This window comes from Vipera berus (genome assembly GCF_964194415.1).
Source record: "Vipera berus genome assembly, chromosome: 2".
In the NCBI taxonomy this organism is placed as follows: Eukaryota; Metazoa; Chordata; class Lepidosauria; order Squamata; family Viperidae; genus Vipera; species Vipera berus.
Genome location: NC_138203.1, coordinates 266,285,877 through 266,305,478, shown reverse-complemented (window position 1 = coordinate 266,305,478; position 19,602 = coordinate 266,285,877). Strand labels below are relative to the sequence as shown.

At 42.8% G+C, this 19,602-nt stretch overlaps 2 protein-coding genes across 4 annotated transcripts in view; both read right to left on the bottom strand.

Moving 5' to 3' along the window:
• Window positions 1-7,794, bottom strand: part of RPP21 (ribonuclease P subunit p21) — a 21,379-nt gene extending 13,585 nt beyond the window's left edge. Inside the window, exons 1-3 of one of the 2 annotated variants that reach the window (XM_081320181.1) lie at window positions 7,769-7,794; window positions 4,228-4,332; window positions 696-744 (exon numbers count right to left, since the gene is read on the bottom strand). In XM_081320181.1, the coding sequence (XP_081176307.1) occupies window positions 696-744; window positions 4,228-4,332; window positions 7,769-7,779 (165 nt within the window). In that variant the 5' untranslated portion in view covers window positions 7,780-7,794. Of the gene's footprint in view, window positions 1-695; window positions 745-4,227; window positions 4,333-4,499; window positions 6,140-7,768 lie in introns of those variants that run through there. The other variant, XM_081320180.1, reaches the window with a different exon arrangement.
• On the bottom strand, window positions 1,823-19,602 carry LOC308663576 (cholinesterase-like). 2 transcript variants are annotated; one of them, XR_014025444.1, is made up of 5 exons: window positions 19,386-19,602; window positions 13,886-15,350; window positions 10,995-11,158; window positions 9,341-9,775; window positions 1,823-1,973 (listed from the first exon to the last, which is right to left on the bottom strand). XR_014025444.1 is itself a non-coding variant. In XM_081320122.1 (4 exons), coding segments are annotated over exons 2-4 (1,620 nt in total). In that variant the 5' UTR covers window positions 15,340-15,350; window positions 19,386-19,602; the 3' UTR covers window positions 8,352-9,773. The 2 variants fall into 2 exon arrangements, 1 of the variants encoding a protein (XP_081176248.1); XM_081320122.1 differs by lacking the exon at window positions 1,823-1,973 and having other exon boundaries at window positions 8,352-9,775.

Sequence of the window (19,602 nt, the reverse complement as noted above, 5' to 3'; positions counted from 1 at the left end):
GTCAGGTGACGTGGTGAGTTTGACACCCCTGGTCTATAGGATCATTACGTGAAAACAGGATCAATTTTGTCATAGAGGGGGAGGAGGGAGAAGTTGAAAAACAAATTTAGGGTTTTGAAGAATCCAGAAAATAATACTCCACTACAATCCTATAGAATCCTGCCAACTGCTCCATTCTTAACCCCTCCTCCCTCCTGGTCATGTGACCAAATCTGATACAGATCCAGTCCACTCTGTCCTTCCCAGTTTATATATATACAGAAGTGTTCAGCAGGATCTTATAGATAGCCCAAGCAAGTAATGCACAATTAGTTCAATAGGCACATGCCCTGATTTAACTCTGGGGAGAATACGCACACGTGCAAACACATGTAGATGTACCACATTACAAGAGCAGGAACGTGGACATGCACACAAACTTGAGCAACTGTGTTACAGAAACGAAACAGATGCCTCCTATAGGCGCTGTTGGGAAAGGAGTTGGGAAAAATTCCAGAAACCACGCTGTGCATGTTGTCTCTACATTGCTTTTAAAGGAACTGTCTTTCTGACTGTAATCAAGAGAAAAACATGCATTTCACATGCATTTGTGAGCAAACTGGAAACTGAGGCATAGCAAAAGGTCACTTCCCGCTACAACCCCCGTTTTAAACAGCCTTGTAAAATTACTTCCTATGTCGGGAAATTCTTCTCACCTGATAGAGGAAATTCAGTCTCTGAAAGGCTTCTTTGTCCTTTATCATGCTGATAAAAACAATGAAACGATAAAGGTATCTTAAATTATTTAAGTGACAAAACAACTGACAGCATGCGAAAAAGGGTTATGATCAACAACAGTACTTTTTTTAAAAGCTCTGCTTCTATGGATTGGAGTTTTAGAGTTGGAGGGATATCATAATATCAAAGGGCCCAATCTTTGTAATCCAGTGGGCATATTACAGGGACTTAGTTGTCACAGGGGGCTCTTGTCATTCACAGCACTACAGTCAGGGTTTCCACTCTCAAAACACTAATTAAACTAAGTATCACTTGGTTGAGTTGGACAGCTATAGACATTGAATGAATAAATACAAATGAATGATCCAGAAAGTGCAACAGGGGAGACTGTCCCATATCAATAGCAATAGCACTTACTTATGTACAGCCCTCTCTAAGCGGATTCCAGAGACAGCATATTGCCCACCCCCAATAATCTGGGTCCTCATTTTACCGACCTCACAAGGATGGGAGGCTGAGTCAACCTTGAGCCAGTGAGGCTTGAACTCCAGGCTGTGGGCTGAGTTTGCCTGCAATGTTGCATTCTAACCACTGCGACACATTGCTCCACCTTTTTTTAGGTTCCATGAAGATTTACTATCTATCCACATCAACTTTCCTTTTTTATGGGCTGACACATTTACTAAGGCTACCAAATCAGGGCTGTAAAACTTTAGATCACCACTAAGTAGTCAAAAGATTCCAAGTGTCAAATATTTTAGAGTTTTCTGTATGCACCATGCAGCTATCTAGGTTTGGCAATTGTGTTTATTTATTTCTGAGATTTATCCCCATCTTAATCCTTAATAGACTTTATGCAATTACAGAATATAATACAAATAAGGCAATAGTAACAAACACAAACTTATATTACTACCATAGGTAAAGGTAAAGGTTCCCCCGCACATGCGTGCTAGTCGTTTCCGACTCTAGGGGCCGGTGCTCATCTCCGTTTCAAAGCCGAAGAGCCAGCGCTTGTCCAAGGACGTCTACGTGGTCATGTGGCCGGCATGACTAGACGCCAAAGGCGCACAGAGCGCTGTTACCTTCCCACCGTAGTGGTCCCTATTTTTCTACTTGCATTTTTACGTGCTTTCGAACTGCTAGGTTGGCAGAAGCTGGGACGAGTAACAGGCGCTCACTCTGTTACGCGGCACTCGGGATTCGACCCGCCAAACTGCCGACCTTCTGATCGACAAGCTCAGCGTCCTAACCCACTGAGCCACCGCGTCCATACTGTAATGTACTACCATACATTACAGTACTTAATTTTGGTGTCATTAATCCCAAAGTCCTTACAGATAAGTCCAAATTTTACTACTTTCCATGAAAGGAGGGGAGCCCCATAGATTAGATAGATGATAGATAGATAGATAGATAGATAGATAGATAGATAGATAGATAGATAGATAGATAGATAGATAGATAGATAGACAGACAGATAGACAGACAGACAGACAGACAAACAGATAGATATAGATAGCTATGATAGATATAAACAGACAGACAGATCCAGTGTTTTTCAACATTTTCATAAATGATTTAGATGAGGGGATACAAGAGGAGCTTATCAGATTTGCAGATGACACAAAGCTGGAAGGAATTGCTAACACTCTGGAAGATAGATTCAAAATTTAGAAGGACCTTGCTAGACCTCAGCATTGGACCCTACCCAACAAGATGCAGTTCAGTGGTGAGAAAAGTAAGGTCCTGCACTTGGGCAGGAAAAACCAAATGCATAGGAGTAGAATAGGCAGCACATGGCGCAACAGTAGTGCCTGTGAGAAGGATCACCATTAAAGTATGAGCCATCAGTGTGCGGCAGCTGCCAAAACAGCCAATGCAGTCCTAGGCTACATCAAGAGGGATAACATCAAGATCACAAGGAGTGATACTATCGCTCTATTCTGCACTAGTGTGGCCACACTGCATCCAATTCTGGTCCGCACAATACAAAATAGATGCAAAGGCCCTCTAAAGAGTGCAGAGAAGGGCAGCGAAGATGACAATGGGTCTGGAAGCTAAACTGTATGATGCACACTTAAGGAACTAGGCTTGTTTAGCCTAACGAAGAGAAGGCTTAGGGTGATATGATAGCTATCTTTCAGTACTTGAAGGGTTGTCACAGGGATGAAGGGGTTGATTTATTATCCAAAGCACCCGAAGACAGGACAAGAAGAAAATGGGTGGAAGCTTGTCAGAGGGAGACCCAACTTGGAACTAAGAAGAAATTTCCTGACAGTGAGAATAATTAGTCACTGGTACAGCTTACCTACTGGAGTTGTGGGTGCTCCATTGCTGGAGGTTTTCAAGAAAAGATTGGACAACCATTTGTCCAGGATGGAATAAGAACTTCTGCCTTGGGCAGAGGGTTGTATTAGAAGACCTCCAGGGTCCCTTTCAGCCCTATGATTCTATGATTGATTGACAGATCTGTTTAGGAAATCTTACTACTAATAATAATAAAGTTGGAAGGGACCTTGGAGGTCATCTAGTCCAACCCCCTGCTCAGGCAAGAAACCCTATACCATTTCAGACAAATGGCTGTCCAGTCTCTTCTTAAAAACTTCCAGTGTTGGAGCATTCACAGCTTCTGGAGGCAGGTTGTTCCACTGGTTAATTGTTCTAACTGTCAGGAAATTTATCCTTAGTTCTAGGTTGCTTCTCTCTTTGGTTAGTTTCCATCCATTGCTTCTTGTCCTGCCTTCAGGTGCTTTGGAGAATAGCTTGACTCCCTCTTCTTTGTGGCAGCCTCTGAGATCTTAGTCTCTTAGATACCATGTAGGGCTTTAAAAGTAGCTCCCAGCACCTCAAACTGCACTTTGAAACACATTTCTAACAAGTGCAACAACTCCAGCAATGGTGCACATATGTCAGAAACATGAGTGACTCACTCATCCAATCTCAGCAACCTTAAGATATGTGGATTTCAACTCCCACAATTGCCCCAGCCAGCATGAGAAACGGTATCATTTTGTTTCTCTCACTTCCCCCTTCCCTAAATTTGGAATAGCAAAATTAAAGGGTGCTACAACTTTTTTTCCCCCCTAATGAATTGTTACACTGCATTAACTCTTGATTTTGGAGGGAGGGGACAGGAAAAAAAGGTCAAACAAGAGACAGTGCTACAGTGCAACTTGATTCTCCTAAAGCAGGGGTAGGCAACCTCGGCTCTTTTATGACTCATGGACTTCAACTCCCAGAATTCCTGAGCTGACTCAAGAATTCTGGGAATTGAAGTCCATGAGTCATAAAAGAGCCGAGGTTGCCTACCCCTGTCCTAAAGGGATCTGAGATGTGCAAGAGCACATAGGTCTTGCCACTTATAGGTCTTCTTCACAATACTGTTTTGGCCCTTCTTACCTATATTGCATCCATCCACTGCCAGTCTTTTCCTTAGCCCTGTTACAGAATAGATAACGTGGGTATCAAACGGCGATGAATTCAAGTCATTCCCTTCCGTTCACTCACCTGTGTGACCTGGTGACCAGCTTTCTTCTTCTTCTTCGCCAAAGAAGCACAGCCTTTTTTAGTAGACAGAGGATGGACTCTTTGACCGTGGAAAGAGCCTGATAGCTACAGAAACAAAAGAAAGCAAACCCCTGTAAGAAATTGGGAGTTAAATTTTCTGCATTCCTGCATACTCTATAAAAATAAAAAATAAAAAACCAGCAGAGGATACAAGGCTATTATTATTATTCCTTCCTTGGGCTTAGCCCTTGATGACCCATATCCGACTTTACCCCCAAGTCGTCTGAAGGCTCTGGGCGCTGTGATTGCACCGGTCCAAGCTGATTAAAGTGCCACAGAACCGGCTTCCTTAATTCCGCGCGCAGAGTCTCTCTCCAAGTCCGTCGCTCGAAGCTACCGGAGTGCATCTTTTTTTTTCCGGTTTCGTGGCACAAAGCCTTCTGGGAAATGTAGTGCCTTTTCATCCCATGGAATTGAACTACAACAGGGAGGTAGCGTTCGGGTTCGAAATAGGAAAGGGGCTTGTGGAGGACGTCGTCATCGTAGGTGCGCATGCCCCGTAGTTTTCCCCGTAGGAAAAACGAGTTCTGCTAACTTAACGCTCAGAGTGGGTCTGCTGTGAATGCCCAGATAAGGGAATCTTTTTTTTTTTAAGGACCCTCGGTTGTTTCCCACTTCGGCTCTGAATTTTGCAGGGGAGCATCTACGGGTAAAGTGGGCCGAAGCCTGCAGAGCGCCCCCTTGCGTATGAATCAAGAAACTCGAATGCATTAATTAAGTCTGGCTCGGGCGAGTGTCCCTTCGACTCAGTGCTGACTCCTAGTGACAGCCTGGAGATGTCCCTGCAGATTTCTTAACAAGGTTTCAGGACTAGTTTGCCTTTGCCTCCTTCCTAGGGCTAAGAGAGGACGACTGGCTCAAGGTTACACTGCTTGGCTTGTGCCCAAGGCGGGACTAGAACGTGGTTTCATGGTTTCTGTGGTGGTGCCTTGACCATTATCCCAAATTGGCTCTCTGAAATAGTTTAAGGTAAAAGGTAAAGGTTCCCCTGCATATGCGTGCTAGTCGTTTCCAACTCTAGGGGCCGGTGCTCATCTCCGTTTCAAAGCCGAAGAGCCAGCGCTTGTCCGAGGACGTCTCCGTGGTCATGTGGCTGGCATGACTAGACACCAAAGGCACACGGAATGCTGTTACCTTCCCACCACAGTGGTCCCTATTTTTCTACGTGCTTTCGAACTGCTAGGTTGGCAGAAGCTGGGACGAGTAACTGGCGCTCACTCTGTTACGTGGCACTCGGGATTCGACCTGCCAAACTGCCGACCTGATCGACAAGCTCAGTGTCCTAATCCACTGAGCCACCGCGTCCCTGAAATAGTTTACTAGCACGGAAAATAATTGTTTAGTATTGCATGCCTATTCCATACCACTTGATTATGTGCCATTAAGTTATTTTCAACTCCTAGTGACCACATAGATAGATTTCTTCATGAGGGTCAGGAATTGAGAGGGCCAGATGCCATGATCTTGGTTTTCGTAATGTTTAGTTTCAACCCAAGTTTTGCACTCTCCTTCTTCACTCGCAACAAGAGGCTCTTTAGTTCCTTTTCACTTTCTGCCATTAGAGTGGTATCATCTGCATATCTTAGGTTGTTGATGTTTCTTCCGGCAATCTTAATTCCAACTTTTGATTCATCTAGCCCTGCCTTTCTCATGATGTGCTCTGCATATAAGTTAAATAGGCAAGCCGACAGTATACAGCCTTGCCGGACTCCTTTCCCAATTTTGAACCAATCAGTGGTTCCGTGTCCAGTTCTCACTGTTGCTTCTTGGCCCGCATATAGGTTTCCCAAGAGACAAATAAGATGGTCTGGTATTCCCATCTCTTTAAGAACTTGCCACAGTTTGTTATGATCCACACAATCAAAGGCTTTAGCATAGTCAATGAAGCAGAAGAAGATGTTTTTCTGGAACTCTCTAGCTTTCTCCATGATCCAGCGTATGTTAGCAATTTGATCTCTAGTTCCTCTGCCTCTTCGAAATCCTGCCTGTACTTCTGGTAGTTCTTGATCCACATACTGCTGGAGTCTGGCTTGTAGGATTTTAAGCATAACTTTACTAGCATGAGAAATGAGTGCAATGGTGCGATAGTTTGAACATTCTTTGGCACTGCCTTTCTTTGGAGTTGGAATGTAAACTGATCTTTTCCAATCCTGTGGCCACTGTTGAGTTTTCCAAATTTGCTGGCAAATTGAGTGTAGCACTTTTACTGCATCGTCTTTTAAGATTTTGAATAGCTCAGCTGGAATACTGTCACCTCCACTAGCTTTGTTGTTGCTCAGCTTTTCTAAGGCCCACTTCACTTCACATTCTAGGATGTCTGGCTCGAGGTCAGTGACCAACTCATTGTGATTATCAGGGACATTAAGCTCATTCTTGTATAGTTCTTCTGTGTAATTTTGCCACCTCTTCTTAATCTCTTCTGCCTCTGTTAGGTCCCTGCCATTTTGGTCCTTTATCATGCCCATCCATTTTTACATGAAACGTTCCCTTCATCTCTCCAATCTTCTTGAAAAGATCTCTGGTCCTCCCTATTCTATTGTTTTCTTCTATTTCTTTGCATTGTTCATTTAAGAAGGCATTCTTATCTCTTCTAGCTATTCTTTGGAATTCTGCATTTAATTGGGCATATCTTTCTTTTTCTCCCTTGCCTTTCGCTTCCCTCCTTTCCTCAGCTATTTGCAAAGCTTCCTCAGACAGCCATTTTGCTTTCTTGCATTTCTTTTTCTTTGGGATGGTTTTGGTTGCTACCTCTTGTACAATGTTGCGAACCTCTGTCCATAGTTCTTCAGGCACTCTGTCTATCAGATCTAATTCCTTAAATCTATTTGTCACTGTATATTCAACAGGGATAGGATTTAATTCATACCTGACTGGCCTAGCGCTTTTCCCTACTTTCTTTAATTTAAGCCTAAACTTTGCAACAAGAAGCTCATGGTCTGAGCCACAGTCAGCTCCTGGTCTTGTTTTTACTGACTGTATAGAGCTTCTCCATCTTTGGCTGCAGAGCATATAGTCAATCTGATTTCTGTGTTGATCGTCTGGTGATGTCCATGTGTAAAGCCGTCTCGGGTTGTTGGAAAAGAGTGTTTGCTATGCCCATCGTATTCTCTTGACAAAATTCTATCAGCCTGTGCCCTGCTTCATTTTGTACTCCAAGGCTAAACTTGCCTGTTATTCCACTTATCTTTTGGCTTCCTACTTTAGCATTCCAATCTCCCATGATGATAAGGACATCATTTTTGGGTGTTAGTTCTATAAGGTGCTGTAGGGCTTCATAGAACCGGTCAATTTCATCCTCTTCAGCACTGGTGGTTGGGGCATAGACTTGGACTACTGTGATATTGAATGGTTTGCCTTGGATTCGAACTGAGATCATTCTGTCATTTTGAGGGTTGTATCCCAGTATTGCTTTTCCTACTTTTTTATTGACTATGAAGGCTATTCCATTTCTTCTGAGGGATTCTTGCCCGCAGTAGTATACCTGATGGTCATCTGAATTAAATTCACCCATTCCTGTCCATTTTAGTTCGCTGATACCTAAGATGTCGATGTTTAGTCTTGTCATCTCTTGTTTGACCACGTCCAGCTTTCCTTGATTCATGGATCTTACATTCCAGGTTCCTATGGAGAAAGAATCTTTACAGCATCGGACTTTCCTTTCACCACCAGACACATCCACAGCTGAGCGTCCTTTCGGCTTTGGCCCAGTCGCTTCATTCTTTCTGGCGCTACTAGTACTAGCCCTCTGCTCTTCCCCAGTAGCATATTGGACGCCTTCCGACCTGAGGGGCACATCTTCCAGCGTCATATCGTTTTGCCTTTTGGTACTGTCCATAGGGTTTTCATGGCAAAGATACTGGAGTGGGTTGCCATTTCCTTCTCCAGTGGATCACGTTTTGTCAGAACTCTCTGCTATGACCTTTCCGTCTTGGGTGGCCCTGCACGGCATAGCTCATAGCTTCATTGAATTACGCAAGCCCCTTCGCCACGACAAGGCAGTAATCCATGAAGGGGACTTTTAGGAGTAGCACAAGTCAAGAATAAACAGTCCAGGTCATACATGGGTACAGAGAAGATATCAACAGTTCAAGAGTTATCCAATAAAAAGTCGTCTTACCAGTCTAAAAGTCAAAAACACAGTTCTTCAGGTTTGGCAAACAGTAGCAAAACCACAATCAACAATAATCAGCAAGCAATGTAACAGAGTAACTAACGCAGAGAGAGAGAAGCTATGTCTCTAGCTCCCTCTTATGGCTGTTGAAAGAGCACAGCATTGGCCAATCATTACACATTTAAAGGGATACAATACATTACAATCATGGCTTATATATTGCCAACCCAACCAGTTAGGCTATAATCATATGACTAACAATATGTAAAGTAATGCATCTTTTTTGCTATTATATTATAATTAGCAGGCTACTAATAAATCTTTCGATTTCTATATAGCTTTTAAAAGATTTCACAGAAAAATAATGCTACAGAGTTTCTTTTTAATTTTAGTATGTACTTTATTTAATGATAATGTTAAAAGAATCAAGTGTGGAAAGGGGCTAAAAAGAAAATCTGTCCTAAGAAAGGGAACAGAAACAAATATGATTGAAAAAAGATTATTATTGGTGGCCTTGATGATGATGATGATGAAGATGGTAATGATGATATGGAAAGCATTAAGATGTAATGGAAAAAAATGGGATTCCCCAGCTGACCTCTAGCAGAAGATGGGTGCAATGCCGCTTGTACTAGTGGCCCACAGTTTTAGAGCTATTAAGTGTTTTGTATTAGATGTGAAGCTGACCGAAATGCACAACCCAGCCATACTTATAGATGTATTCACACTCCCATACCACCTCCCATTTTTAATTGGCCTCTTTCTAAAGAGATTGTATTTATATATAGCATAGGGTTTTTTCCAGGAAATTGGAACTCTGACTAACTAGGGTTTCCCTCTATATGAAGAAATGATATATGGGTTATTTCTTAAGATCCCCAAAGCCCAATGATTATACCTCTGAAATCAGATGAATGTAGTTGCACCCATAGCTAAATATACTTATCTATTCCAGGAGTCTTCAAATTTGGCCCTTTTATGACTTGTGGACTTCAACTCCCAGAGTTCCTCAGCCAGGCACACTGGCTGAGGAATTCTGGGAGTTGAAGTCCACAAGTCATAAAAGGGCCAGATTTGAAGACCCCTGGTCTATTCCAATTCTATTATACCACTTAAAGGGACAGAGCAAGAAGTGGAGTTGCCATAGGCTGAGATACACATGCCACCGTTGCAAACTGGGTTCACTCAGTGATTTTTTTTTTGAACTAAAGCTCAGCCAATCACTCCCCATCCCCTTCATAGGATTTTAGTTCTTCCCATATGACAGCTAAATAATGCTCATATCTTAATTTAATTTGTATTCTTGGTTTCACATGTCATATTCTATATTCCTGGTTCAACTTCCCAATTCATGATCGAGGTCTTCTGGAGATTTCTCTGCCAATGGAAAAAAAAAAGCAAGGGATAAGTGTAAGAAACTAATTTTAAAAAGTCACAGGACCATATAATACTTCATATAATAGACTAGCTTAGTTCACTGACCGAACTGTATGTTTTTAATTGAAAAACATCCATAGAAACTTGCTAACAGGACTGGTTAATCTTTACATTATTGCCAGCTGCTCCCAGGTGCTATTTGACTCATAGCAAAAGTATTTTCATCTCTTATATGAGATAAAAAGTAAAAAATATGGATAAGGTAAGTAGCCATCCATGCACCAGATTTGGTGGCAATTCATATTCATGAAGCAGGAGGAGAGAAAATAGGGTAGGCTGCTATTTTACTTCCTAGTAATCATTAGTCATAGGTATTCCTAGTAATCAATAATCACAGGTAGTCCTCGACTTACAATCATTCCTTTAGAGCAGAGGTGGGGAACAATGGCCCCTTTATGAGTTGTGGACTTCAACTCCCAGAATTCCCTCAGAAAGTCCACAAGTCATAAAGGGACCATCGTTCCCCACCCTACTTTAGAGACTATTCAAAGTTATAACAGCACTGAAAAAAGTGGTGTACAGCACGTTCTCACACTTATTACCATCACAGCGTCCCCATGACCCCGTGATCCAAATTTGGGACTTGGTCACTGGCATGTATTTACAACAGTTGCAGCATCCAGGGTCACATGATCGCCATTTGCAATCTACAAGGCCTCCGACAAGCAAAGTCAATGGGGGATTCTGGATTCACTTAAAAACCACACGATTCGCTGAACATTTCTGCAGCATTTCTCTTAACAACTGTGGCAAAAAAGGGTCATAAAATCGGGCACAATTCAATTAACAACCATCTTGCTCAGCAACAGAAATTCTGGCCCAGTTGTGGTCGTAAGTCGAGGGCCACCTGTATCCTTCTACCTCACCTCTCCTTTGGTAGCTACGGTGCATCTCCCGTCATTTCATCTCCAAAACAGCCATCTTGTGAAATAGGTGGACCTGAGAGCTCAGCAAGTATGTCGGACTTGAACATGGTCTTCCCCAGTCTCAAAGCCACACTCATCCGCTACACCATATTGGTTACTAGGCAGGTTCCTTCACGCATAATATACTAGCCATTTTTCCTACAGCATCCTCACAAACTGGATGCTCCTCCTCCTTCTCATTGCCATGCTGCTCTAGAGTGAGAGGATTTACTTCCCCAAAGAGTTCAACTCACATGATAGCACAGCATCTGCAGGAAGCGTAGTCAGGAAATCACAGAGTGGGACAGGTGACAGCTTTCTGAGCTGGGGTTCTGCTGTGCTGATGTGAAAGAAGTTCTGCTCTGTGGTGTCAAAGAGGGGCCATTGTACCTCATCTGTCTGTGGCCTTGTCGGAGTCCTACAAAGGCAGTTGAGAAATTATAGTAGGATTACAAACAAACTCTTGCATGTTTATAAGAATTATAGGCACCGGAGTCCATTGATATCAAATAACTAGATTCAAAAGTCAAGGGCCTTCCTTTCCTTCTTCCCTCCCTCCCACATACCCTCCCCCTTCTTTTCTTTTATTCTTTCTTTCTTTCTTCTCATTGCAAGATGGTGCTCACACTGTTGGTACTTTTATTGTCAACCATCATCAAGTATGAGCACCATGGCTGCCTTGTTCACCACAGCCTTTACTCCCAGTTTTAGTTATCATTCCTCCAAACATTAATAATAATAATAATATATATAAAGTTGGAAGGGACCTTGGAGGTCATCTAGTCCAACCCCCTGCTCAGGCAGGAAACCCTATAACATTTCAGGCAAATGGCTGTCCAGTCTCTTCTTATAAGGCAGGGGTGTTAAACTGCCAGCCTGCAGGCCGGATGCATCATGACAAAACCACACCCAGCCCAGCTCCGGCAACGGGGAAAAAGTCACAATATGTCGCGGCATGTCATGTGATGTGGCGCGTTTGACAACCCTGGTATAAGGTATCACTATGTTTGCCCATGACAGGCCATTGGAAAAGAAACATGACGATTCCCAACTGAGATGCTCAAAAAGTACCACCCGGTGCATTGCCTGATCAAGCAGTGAGTGTCCCATTGCTGGAGTCCCATGTTCTTCTGGCTGGTTACTGCTGATTTCAGAACCACGGGAATAAGTGGCTACCATTTCAACTTTTCACAATACAATAGTTATCGGCAGGGTTTTTTTCCTCATAGAATGCTCAGAACGGCATTATGGCACCTTTTTTTTTGTGCAAAAAAACAGTTCCCTCTATTGGCTTTAGGAGTAGGCATTCTTGGCTCTTTTTTATGACTCGTGGACTTCAACTCCCAGAAATCCTGAGCCAGCCACGCTGAGGAGAAAGAGAGAGGTTTCCAAGCTGAGCCATGCTGGCTCAGGAATGTTGGGAGTTGAAGTTCTTGAGTCATAAAAGAGCCAAGGTTGCCTACTCTGCACTAAAGGAGGACATTAAAATTATTTACAAGGTTACTTCTTTAGGAACTAAACTTTTAGAATCTAAAACAGCTAATTCCAAAAAGTCAACAGTAAAGAACCTCACATTTTTCATCTGCTTCTGTCTTTTAGAAGGTAAAATTAGATAACAAAATAATCTATTTCCTATGTTAACATCTCTGCAATGAAATCAATAAAGGTAACAGGAAAGAAATGAGAAACATTTTTCTCAATGTAATATGTCTAATTTAGCTGATGCTAGAAAAAAATAGTATCCTTTGTACACTCTTGAAAACTATTTTGAATCTATAACCATCCTATTTACAAATAAACCACTTTAAATTAAACAATTCTTAAGAATGAAATATTCTTAATTTGGACTTTACTTTTACTGTTTGGACTGTTGTGTGTTTTGAAAAATAGATTATTTAGAATCTAGTTATGTTGCACTTCAGTCTTTAAATAATTAATCAAGTATATACGTAACAATATATGATGTTTTCCATGGTGAGCTTAACATCAATAACAACATTTATTAAAAAGGCTAAAATAATTTCTGGTGGTATTATCTGTACATTAAAATTTTGTTTAGTGACAATCTTTCAAAAGATGTTACATATGTACATAAGTGTAGTCAGTAGCATATGCCTTTTTAAAAATATCAAACATGCAAAGAAACAAAAATAAGTCCAAAATATCTGTATTATATCCAGAAATGCCAACTTTGCAACCAATATTTCTCATCCATAACTATGGCACCCTAAGGATACCTACATACATGCAAATGCTTCTCTGGGATCAGTAACACAGCAGGGATTGCTTTTTCCTTCCAGAAACAGATTGCTGGGAAATACCAAATATGGCCTTGAGAATTCCAAGGTTTGTTACAAATTTTTCTGGATGTGGTTGGAAAGAGGCTGTTTGGCGCTGGAGACCACTGCCACGAGGAACACAGCTCTGGGTCGGGGTTCGGAGCAGCTCCGGGTGGGGGCTCAGCACGGACCGCAGCTGAGGGGAGGGGAATCCCCACGCAGCTGTGGGGAGGGGAATCCCTGCGGCATGTGGCTCCAAGCCGCAGGGGCATGGGTGCAAAGGACGGGTGGCGATGCCATAGCAAGACACTGGCATCGCTCCCAGTGACAGTACCTCTGAGTTCTGGCACCTTTTTTTTTAGAAAAAAAGCACTGGTTATGGGAAATATAATAGTTGGAAGACTCAGCTGCTGAGTGCTGCCTGGAACACTACAGTGGGAAAAATATTAATGGCACTCCAGGGAAAATATCAGGCACAGACAACTGCTGAGAAAATATTTCCCTACCCTTATGTTACAGAATTGCATGGAAAATGGGAAATTGGTAAGAGACAAATTCCCTGTCCCCATACTGTAATGTATTGGGCTGTGTCTTGTTAAGGGAACACCACGTGGGTTAATTGCTGGTAGGTTGCTTAAGCAGGGAAGCTGGCTAACGGCTCCCAGCTCCTCAGACAACCCATCTCCAGCGCCGCCATTGGCTGCCTCTTTGCTGAACTCACTTGCCTCATCTCCTCATTGAGCAACAAACCCAGTATCTAACACATACCATTCAGATTAATCAGTTCCTCGGCCCCAAATCAAGAATCTCATTCATGAATGGACAGGGAAGGACTGTTTTATAGGCTGGAGGGCTCAATTCCTTACCCGCCTCTGGCAAACTGTGCCCAGTATCTCATCATCTGACGGCTCAATGCTTCCTCGGCCTCCGTGATGGATCGGTTTGTTGCTGACGCCATGGTTCCAAAGACATAAGGTATCTCGCCTCCGTGGGGCGTCCCTACCCACTCAGGCCATCCAGAGCCAGAAGGGTGGTGACTGAAGGAGTAAACATACACCGGCTTCCTCGCTTTTCTGATCTTCTCAGCAAGTTCAACCAAGGGACATACCATGAAATAATCTCGCATATACTGAGAAAATGCCAAACGATATTGACCATGGTTAGCTTCACTGAATTTCTGGGCAACCGTGTGCGCAACTTCTTTTTTAGTCCCTCTTTGCATAGTTACTGTCACACCTTGGAGAAGCTGCTCCCATGTTAATATTCCTCCGTTTGTTTTTGTGCTCGAATACATAAGCAGTACAAAAGCAGAACCTTCATCATCAGTGACACCAGTAAGAACTGGTTTTCCCTGAAGAATTGCTGTGTCAAGCAGATTTGGGACTTCTCCTGGGAGGAAATCACCATCGGTGGTCAATGAGTTGATCAGGGTCAGATAAGTAAAGTTCTTATGTTCAATGTCTATCTCCTGTAGGCAGCTCACCACAGCACTGTCATTATCTTTGGCACACCCCACTTCTTTGCTGAGCATTATTGCATCTGTGTGGGCCTCTCGGGGGGTCTTCCAGGGCCAAATGGCATTGGGAACGCCACTCTGAAGTATCGCACGAGCAAAAAGGGGCTGGCTCAGAGGGGAAAGGAGATGGCAACCCACCAAAACTGCTCCTGCACTTTGCCCGACTAGAGTCAACCGAGCCGGATCACCCCCGAAGACTGCTATGTTCTCCTTCAGCCACTTCAGGGCCAAATGTTGGTCCCACAAGCCCATGTTTCCCTGAGCATAAGGTGGCAAGTACAAAAAGCCTAGAGCCCCCAAGCGGTAATTCATGGAAGCCACTATGACTTGCTCTGTAGCAGACAAGGTTGCTCCATTATAGATATCTAGTGAGGCTGTGCCAGTGATAAAGCCCATGCCTTGGATCCAGACAAGGACAGGCACTGGTGTTGACGGTCGAGGGTGGGGTGCCCAGATGTTAAGAAAGAGACAGTCCTCTGAAAGAGGTGTATTGGCAATCCATATGTCTTTATCAGGAAGGCCAGCAACATGGGTCTGTGGACAAGAGTTGCCAAAACCGGTGGCCTCCAATACTTCACTCCATGGCTGATGTGGGACGGGCTTTTGGAAACGGAGTTTCTTCACTGGAGGTTCTGCATAGGGGATTCCCAGATAGGCCATCACGGAACCAGATCTGGTCGAGACAGTTTTGCCTTTAATGGGGCCACTGCTGGTCACTACCGTGGTGTCATTATTGGAAGCACCTTTGCAAACCAATGCGAAGAAGAAGAAAAAGCCCAGATGTGACCAGAAGAAACGAAGCATAGTAGCTATATCTGAAAGAGTCAGAAACACAAAACAGTTGACTGGCTATAACTCCTCCTGTATAATGCAACCAAGTTTGAATATCTGAATACACAAATTCATTTTAACATATATTTTGGAAAGCTTAATTTGGTTTTGATTCAATTCAGCTCAAGCCAAGGCAGACTGAGGTGCTCTGGAGTTTTTGGATTTCTTGGTTCCAGAGACCTTCTATCTTTCTTTCTGGATGGGGTGGCTTTGACCCATGCACAATCTGGAGTTCACCCTGGACAGAGAAGAGCAGACGGTAGCCATTTCTAGAAGGACCTTTGCGTAACTTGGGGCTGTGTGTCAAGTGTACCCATTCCTGGACCTGCTCACAGTCACTCATGCTCTTTTGATTTCCAGATTGGACCACTGCAACATGCTTTAACATGGGGCTGCTGTAGAAAAAAGTATTTGGAAGCTTCAACTGGTACATGCAATTACTGGTACCAGTTACCCAAAACATGTGACACCACTGGTTTGCAAGCTGCATTGGCTTCTTGTGTGCTTCTGGGGGCAATTCAGAGCAGTGGTTGTGAGGAGGTTACTTAGGATTGAGTTACTTATGAGACCATCTCCCCCAAATGGTTTCTCTGGCCTATCTGATCTAGCAGGAAAGGCCTGATCTGGTTACTGTTAGCTAGGGGGAGTCAGCTGGCAGAGATAGAAGGAGAGCCTTTTCTGCATTGGTGCTAAAGGTAAATTAAGAACAGTTCACAACCATGGATGTATATTATTAATCAACAAGCTTTGCTGAATACATGTTAAAGGAATAGAGTTGTATCTGTAAAATAATCTGGCGAAGCAGAATATTGAGCTCAAAAGCTTAAACAAGGTCAGAGCCTGGCTTGCTTGGTGTGACTCCCAGATGTACTTTAGGACAAGACATGCAGGCGGAAGTAAACTCACAGGCTTGCAAATATTGCTAAAGTATTAGTAAAGTAGACAGTTATGACAGTTATGAAAATTTGTGGCTAACCTACGTATGCCTGCAGCTATATGTACTGTATGTGTGTACACAGAGACATGGGCAGCAAACATATTTAATAAATAAATAAACAAGTGCAATAGAAGTCTTAGCCATAAAAGGGAAAGGGGAACAACACATGAGAAGGTGACATCTGGGCCTATGGGTTTTGTGATTTAGGGGTATAAAAGGTTTGGCTGTAAACAATGATGTTACATGAGTTTTTAAAGCTATCTCCCCATGGTGGTGCAGTGCTTAGAATGCAGTATTGTGGGCTGACTGCCCACTGCCAGGAGTTCGATCCTCACTGGCTCAGGGTAGACTCAACTTTCCATTCTTCCGAGGTTCGTAAAATGAGGTCCCAGATTGTTGTCGGCAATAAGCTGACTCTGTAAACATGAGGTGGTAAATGGTGGTAAGTGTTGAATGCTCCAACACTGGAAGTTTTTAAGAAGATATTGGACAGCCATTTGTCTGAAATGGTATAGGGTTTCCTGCCTGAGCAGGGGGTTGGACTAGATGACCTCCAAGGTCCGTTCCAACTTCTTCTTCTTCTTCTTCTTCTTCTTCTTCTTCTTCTTCTTCTTCTTCTTCTTCTTCTTCTTCTTCTTCTTCTTCTTCTTCTTCTTCTTCTTCTTCTTCTTCTTCTTCTTCTTCTTCTTCTTCTTCTTCTTCTTCTTATTATTATTATTATTATTATTATTATTATTATTATTATTATTATTATTATTATCATCATCATCATTATCATCATCATTATCATTATTATTTAAGTCTAAGTGCTACTGCTATTACTATGTCTTCCTTTTGAGCGGAATTAAGTTGTGTTGTGAGATGCTTGGTGCTCTCTGAGCTTGGTGGTTTTCTTGCAGACATTTCATTAACAAAGCTGTGTTGTTTCAGTCTCCATCTTGCTGTGTTCAGTTGGCCTTCAACCACCTGGTCAAGGACCCAGTCTTGGGCTAGGACCACAATGGTATCCACCCTATTGAATATCATCCCCTGGAGATTAGATGGACCCCATCCCTATTGGCCTTTTGTGATATCTTGAAAACGTCATGCTCAAGCTTGGAGTCCTGGGCATTTTCTGGTTGTATGAATGGGAGATTAGATGATGCCCAGGTGCAATGTGTTATTATTTTGGGTTTCCATGATGTATTTTGTGTTTTTATTTATATGATTGTAAGACACCTAGAGTCACATAAAGTGAAATGAGGGGCTATATAAATCAAGTAAATCAATCAATCAGTAAAATTCTAAGATATCCTGAACTTACAACCAGAGTGAGAGAACAAGGGAGAGGTTCATGGCTCAAGTTCAAAAAAACTCAGATATCAGGAAGAGTTGGGGAATGAAGAAAACAAAAGGTTCTTTGACGATGGCAGTGTAAAGATTAGCTTATCGAGGACACAAGAACACCAATTTTCCACTTGACATTTTCAACCTGCCAACATTCAATCAAGTCAATTTGTCTCGGTGGCAAATATAAACTGACAAATAAAGTGATGACGATGATGTTATCCATTCCATTGTGTCCAACTCTCGGCAAATAAAGTATGACTGGTTGCTTAATGATCTAGGTTCTTCCTCTTATTAATTCCTGGTTCTGCCTTTTCCCAATCTATCCTGCTCTGGTAGCATTTCAAAACCCATACCTTGCTTCTGTCAAGGGTTAATGTCTGTCCCAATAAAATTACGCCAGCCAGGGTCACTTTGTAAGGGTGATGGGTGGCATAAAAATTTAATAAATAAAATAAATTGAAGGAGATTCCCGCTGTGATTATAGATCCCTGGACCATTTCTTTGTCCCTTGTTATCATTTACCTCTATACAAGTCTTTCCCATCTTGTATCTGATCATGAGTGAGTTCAAGGCCAGATGAAAATTTCTTTCACAGAACTTGCTACAAGTTTCTTTTATCTCCTCCTATTGCATCCTGCTGTGTAAACCTAATGCAAGCTTTCTGGAAGATCCAGATATTTCAGTGATGCCAGGGGGAATCAATATGAAGGGGATAGAGGTAGTCCTTGACATTCAACCATTCATTTAGTGATTGTTTGCAGTTACAACGGCACTGAAAAGTGACTCATGACCATTTTTCACACTTACAACCGTTGCAGCATCTCCATGGTCACCTGATCAGAATTCGGGCACTTGGCCACTGGCATGTATTTATGATGGTCACGGGATCACCTTGTGTGACCTTCTGACAAACAAAGTCAATGGGGAAGCCAGATTCACTTAACAACCGCGTTACTAAGTTAACCACTGTAGCGATTCACTTCAGCTGTGGCAGGAAAGGTCATAAAACGGAGCAGAACTCACTGAGCAACTGTCTGCTTAGCCATGGAAATTGTGGTCGTAGGCTGAGGACTGCCTGTATTCTGCTGGCTCTTCATGCACTAATATTGCCTATTAATTTGCACCCATACGCTCAAAGAGATTATGTATCTCTGTTCTTCACCATCCAAACAAGGAAATGTTCCAAGCAAGTGGTCTTCTTACCAGGTGTTCTTTTTTTTCTTTTTTCCAGAAAATGGGATAAGTAAACAATCACTAAAATTAAGCACTTCTACTCTCTTTCTCCACCACCTCTCTTCAATGCTAGCAAAAGCCTAGTCTTTAGAAGTCTTTACATCAGGGATCTTCAAACTTGGCCCTTTTATGACTTGTGGACTTCAATTCCCAGAATTCCTCAGCCAGTGTGCCAGGCTGAGGAATTCTGGGAGTTGAAGTCCACAAGTCATAAAAGGGCCAAGTTTGAAGACCCCTGCTTTACATGAAGTAGCAAGATTCATTAGACAGCATAACAGTCTAGAGATCACGTGGTTCACCCAAAACAATTAGCCAGATGGTTGCCCTTGCTGCCTTCCTACCTGGCCAAATCCTTCCTGTCTGAGGAGATAGCGTACCTACCAAATGAAAAGGTGAGCCAAACACAAATATAGAAGAATAACACCCCCTTTCTTTCTCTGCCTTCATTTCCCAACTGCTTTCCTAACTTCAATTCCAACCTGTGAGTAATTAGAACATGCTCATTTTTGTCATATCGTACCTGCTTTCTCATCGGCTTTCGCTGGGACTGGATATTAGCTGATGGTCTGTCCGTCCAGGAAACTAAGACTGCCCTCAGCTTTGCTCCTTGGTGCTCTCTTGCCAGAGTGTGTGTCAGGGAAAGAACCTGTTGCCTCCTCTTCTCCCCCTTCCTTATCTTTTGCTTGCTCTCCTCCCCTTCAGGCTGGGTGTGTGCCTCTCTCTCTCTCTCTCTCTCT

What these genes read in the sequence shown, in the direction of transcription:
- LOC308663576 (XM_081320122.1), bottom strand. Translation starts at nt 15,339, where the DNA reads ATGCTTCGTTTCTTCTGGTCACATCTGGGCTTTTTCTTCTTCTTCGCA. An exon ending in GCACAGTTTGCCAGAGGCGG is followed by an intron (nt 11,159 to 13,885) that starts GTAAGGAATTGA and finishes CTGCCTTTGTAG; the next exon opens with GACTCCGACAAGGCCACAGA.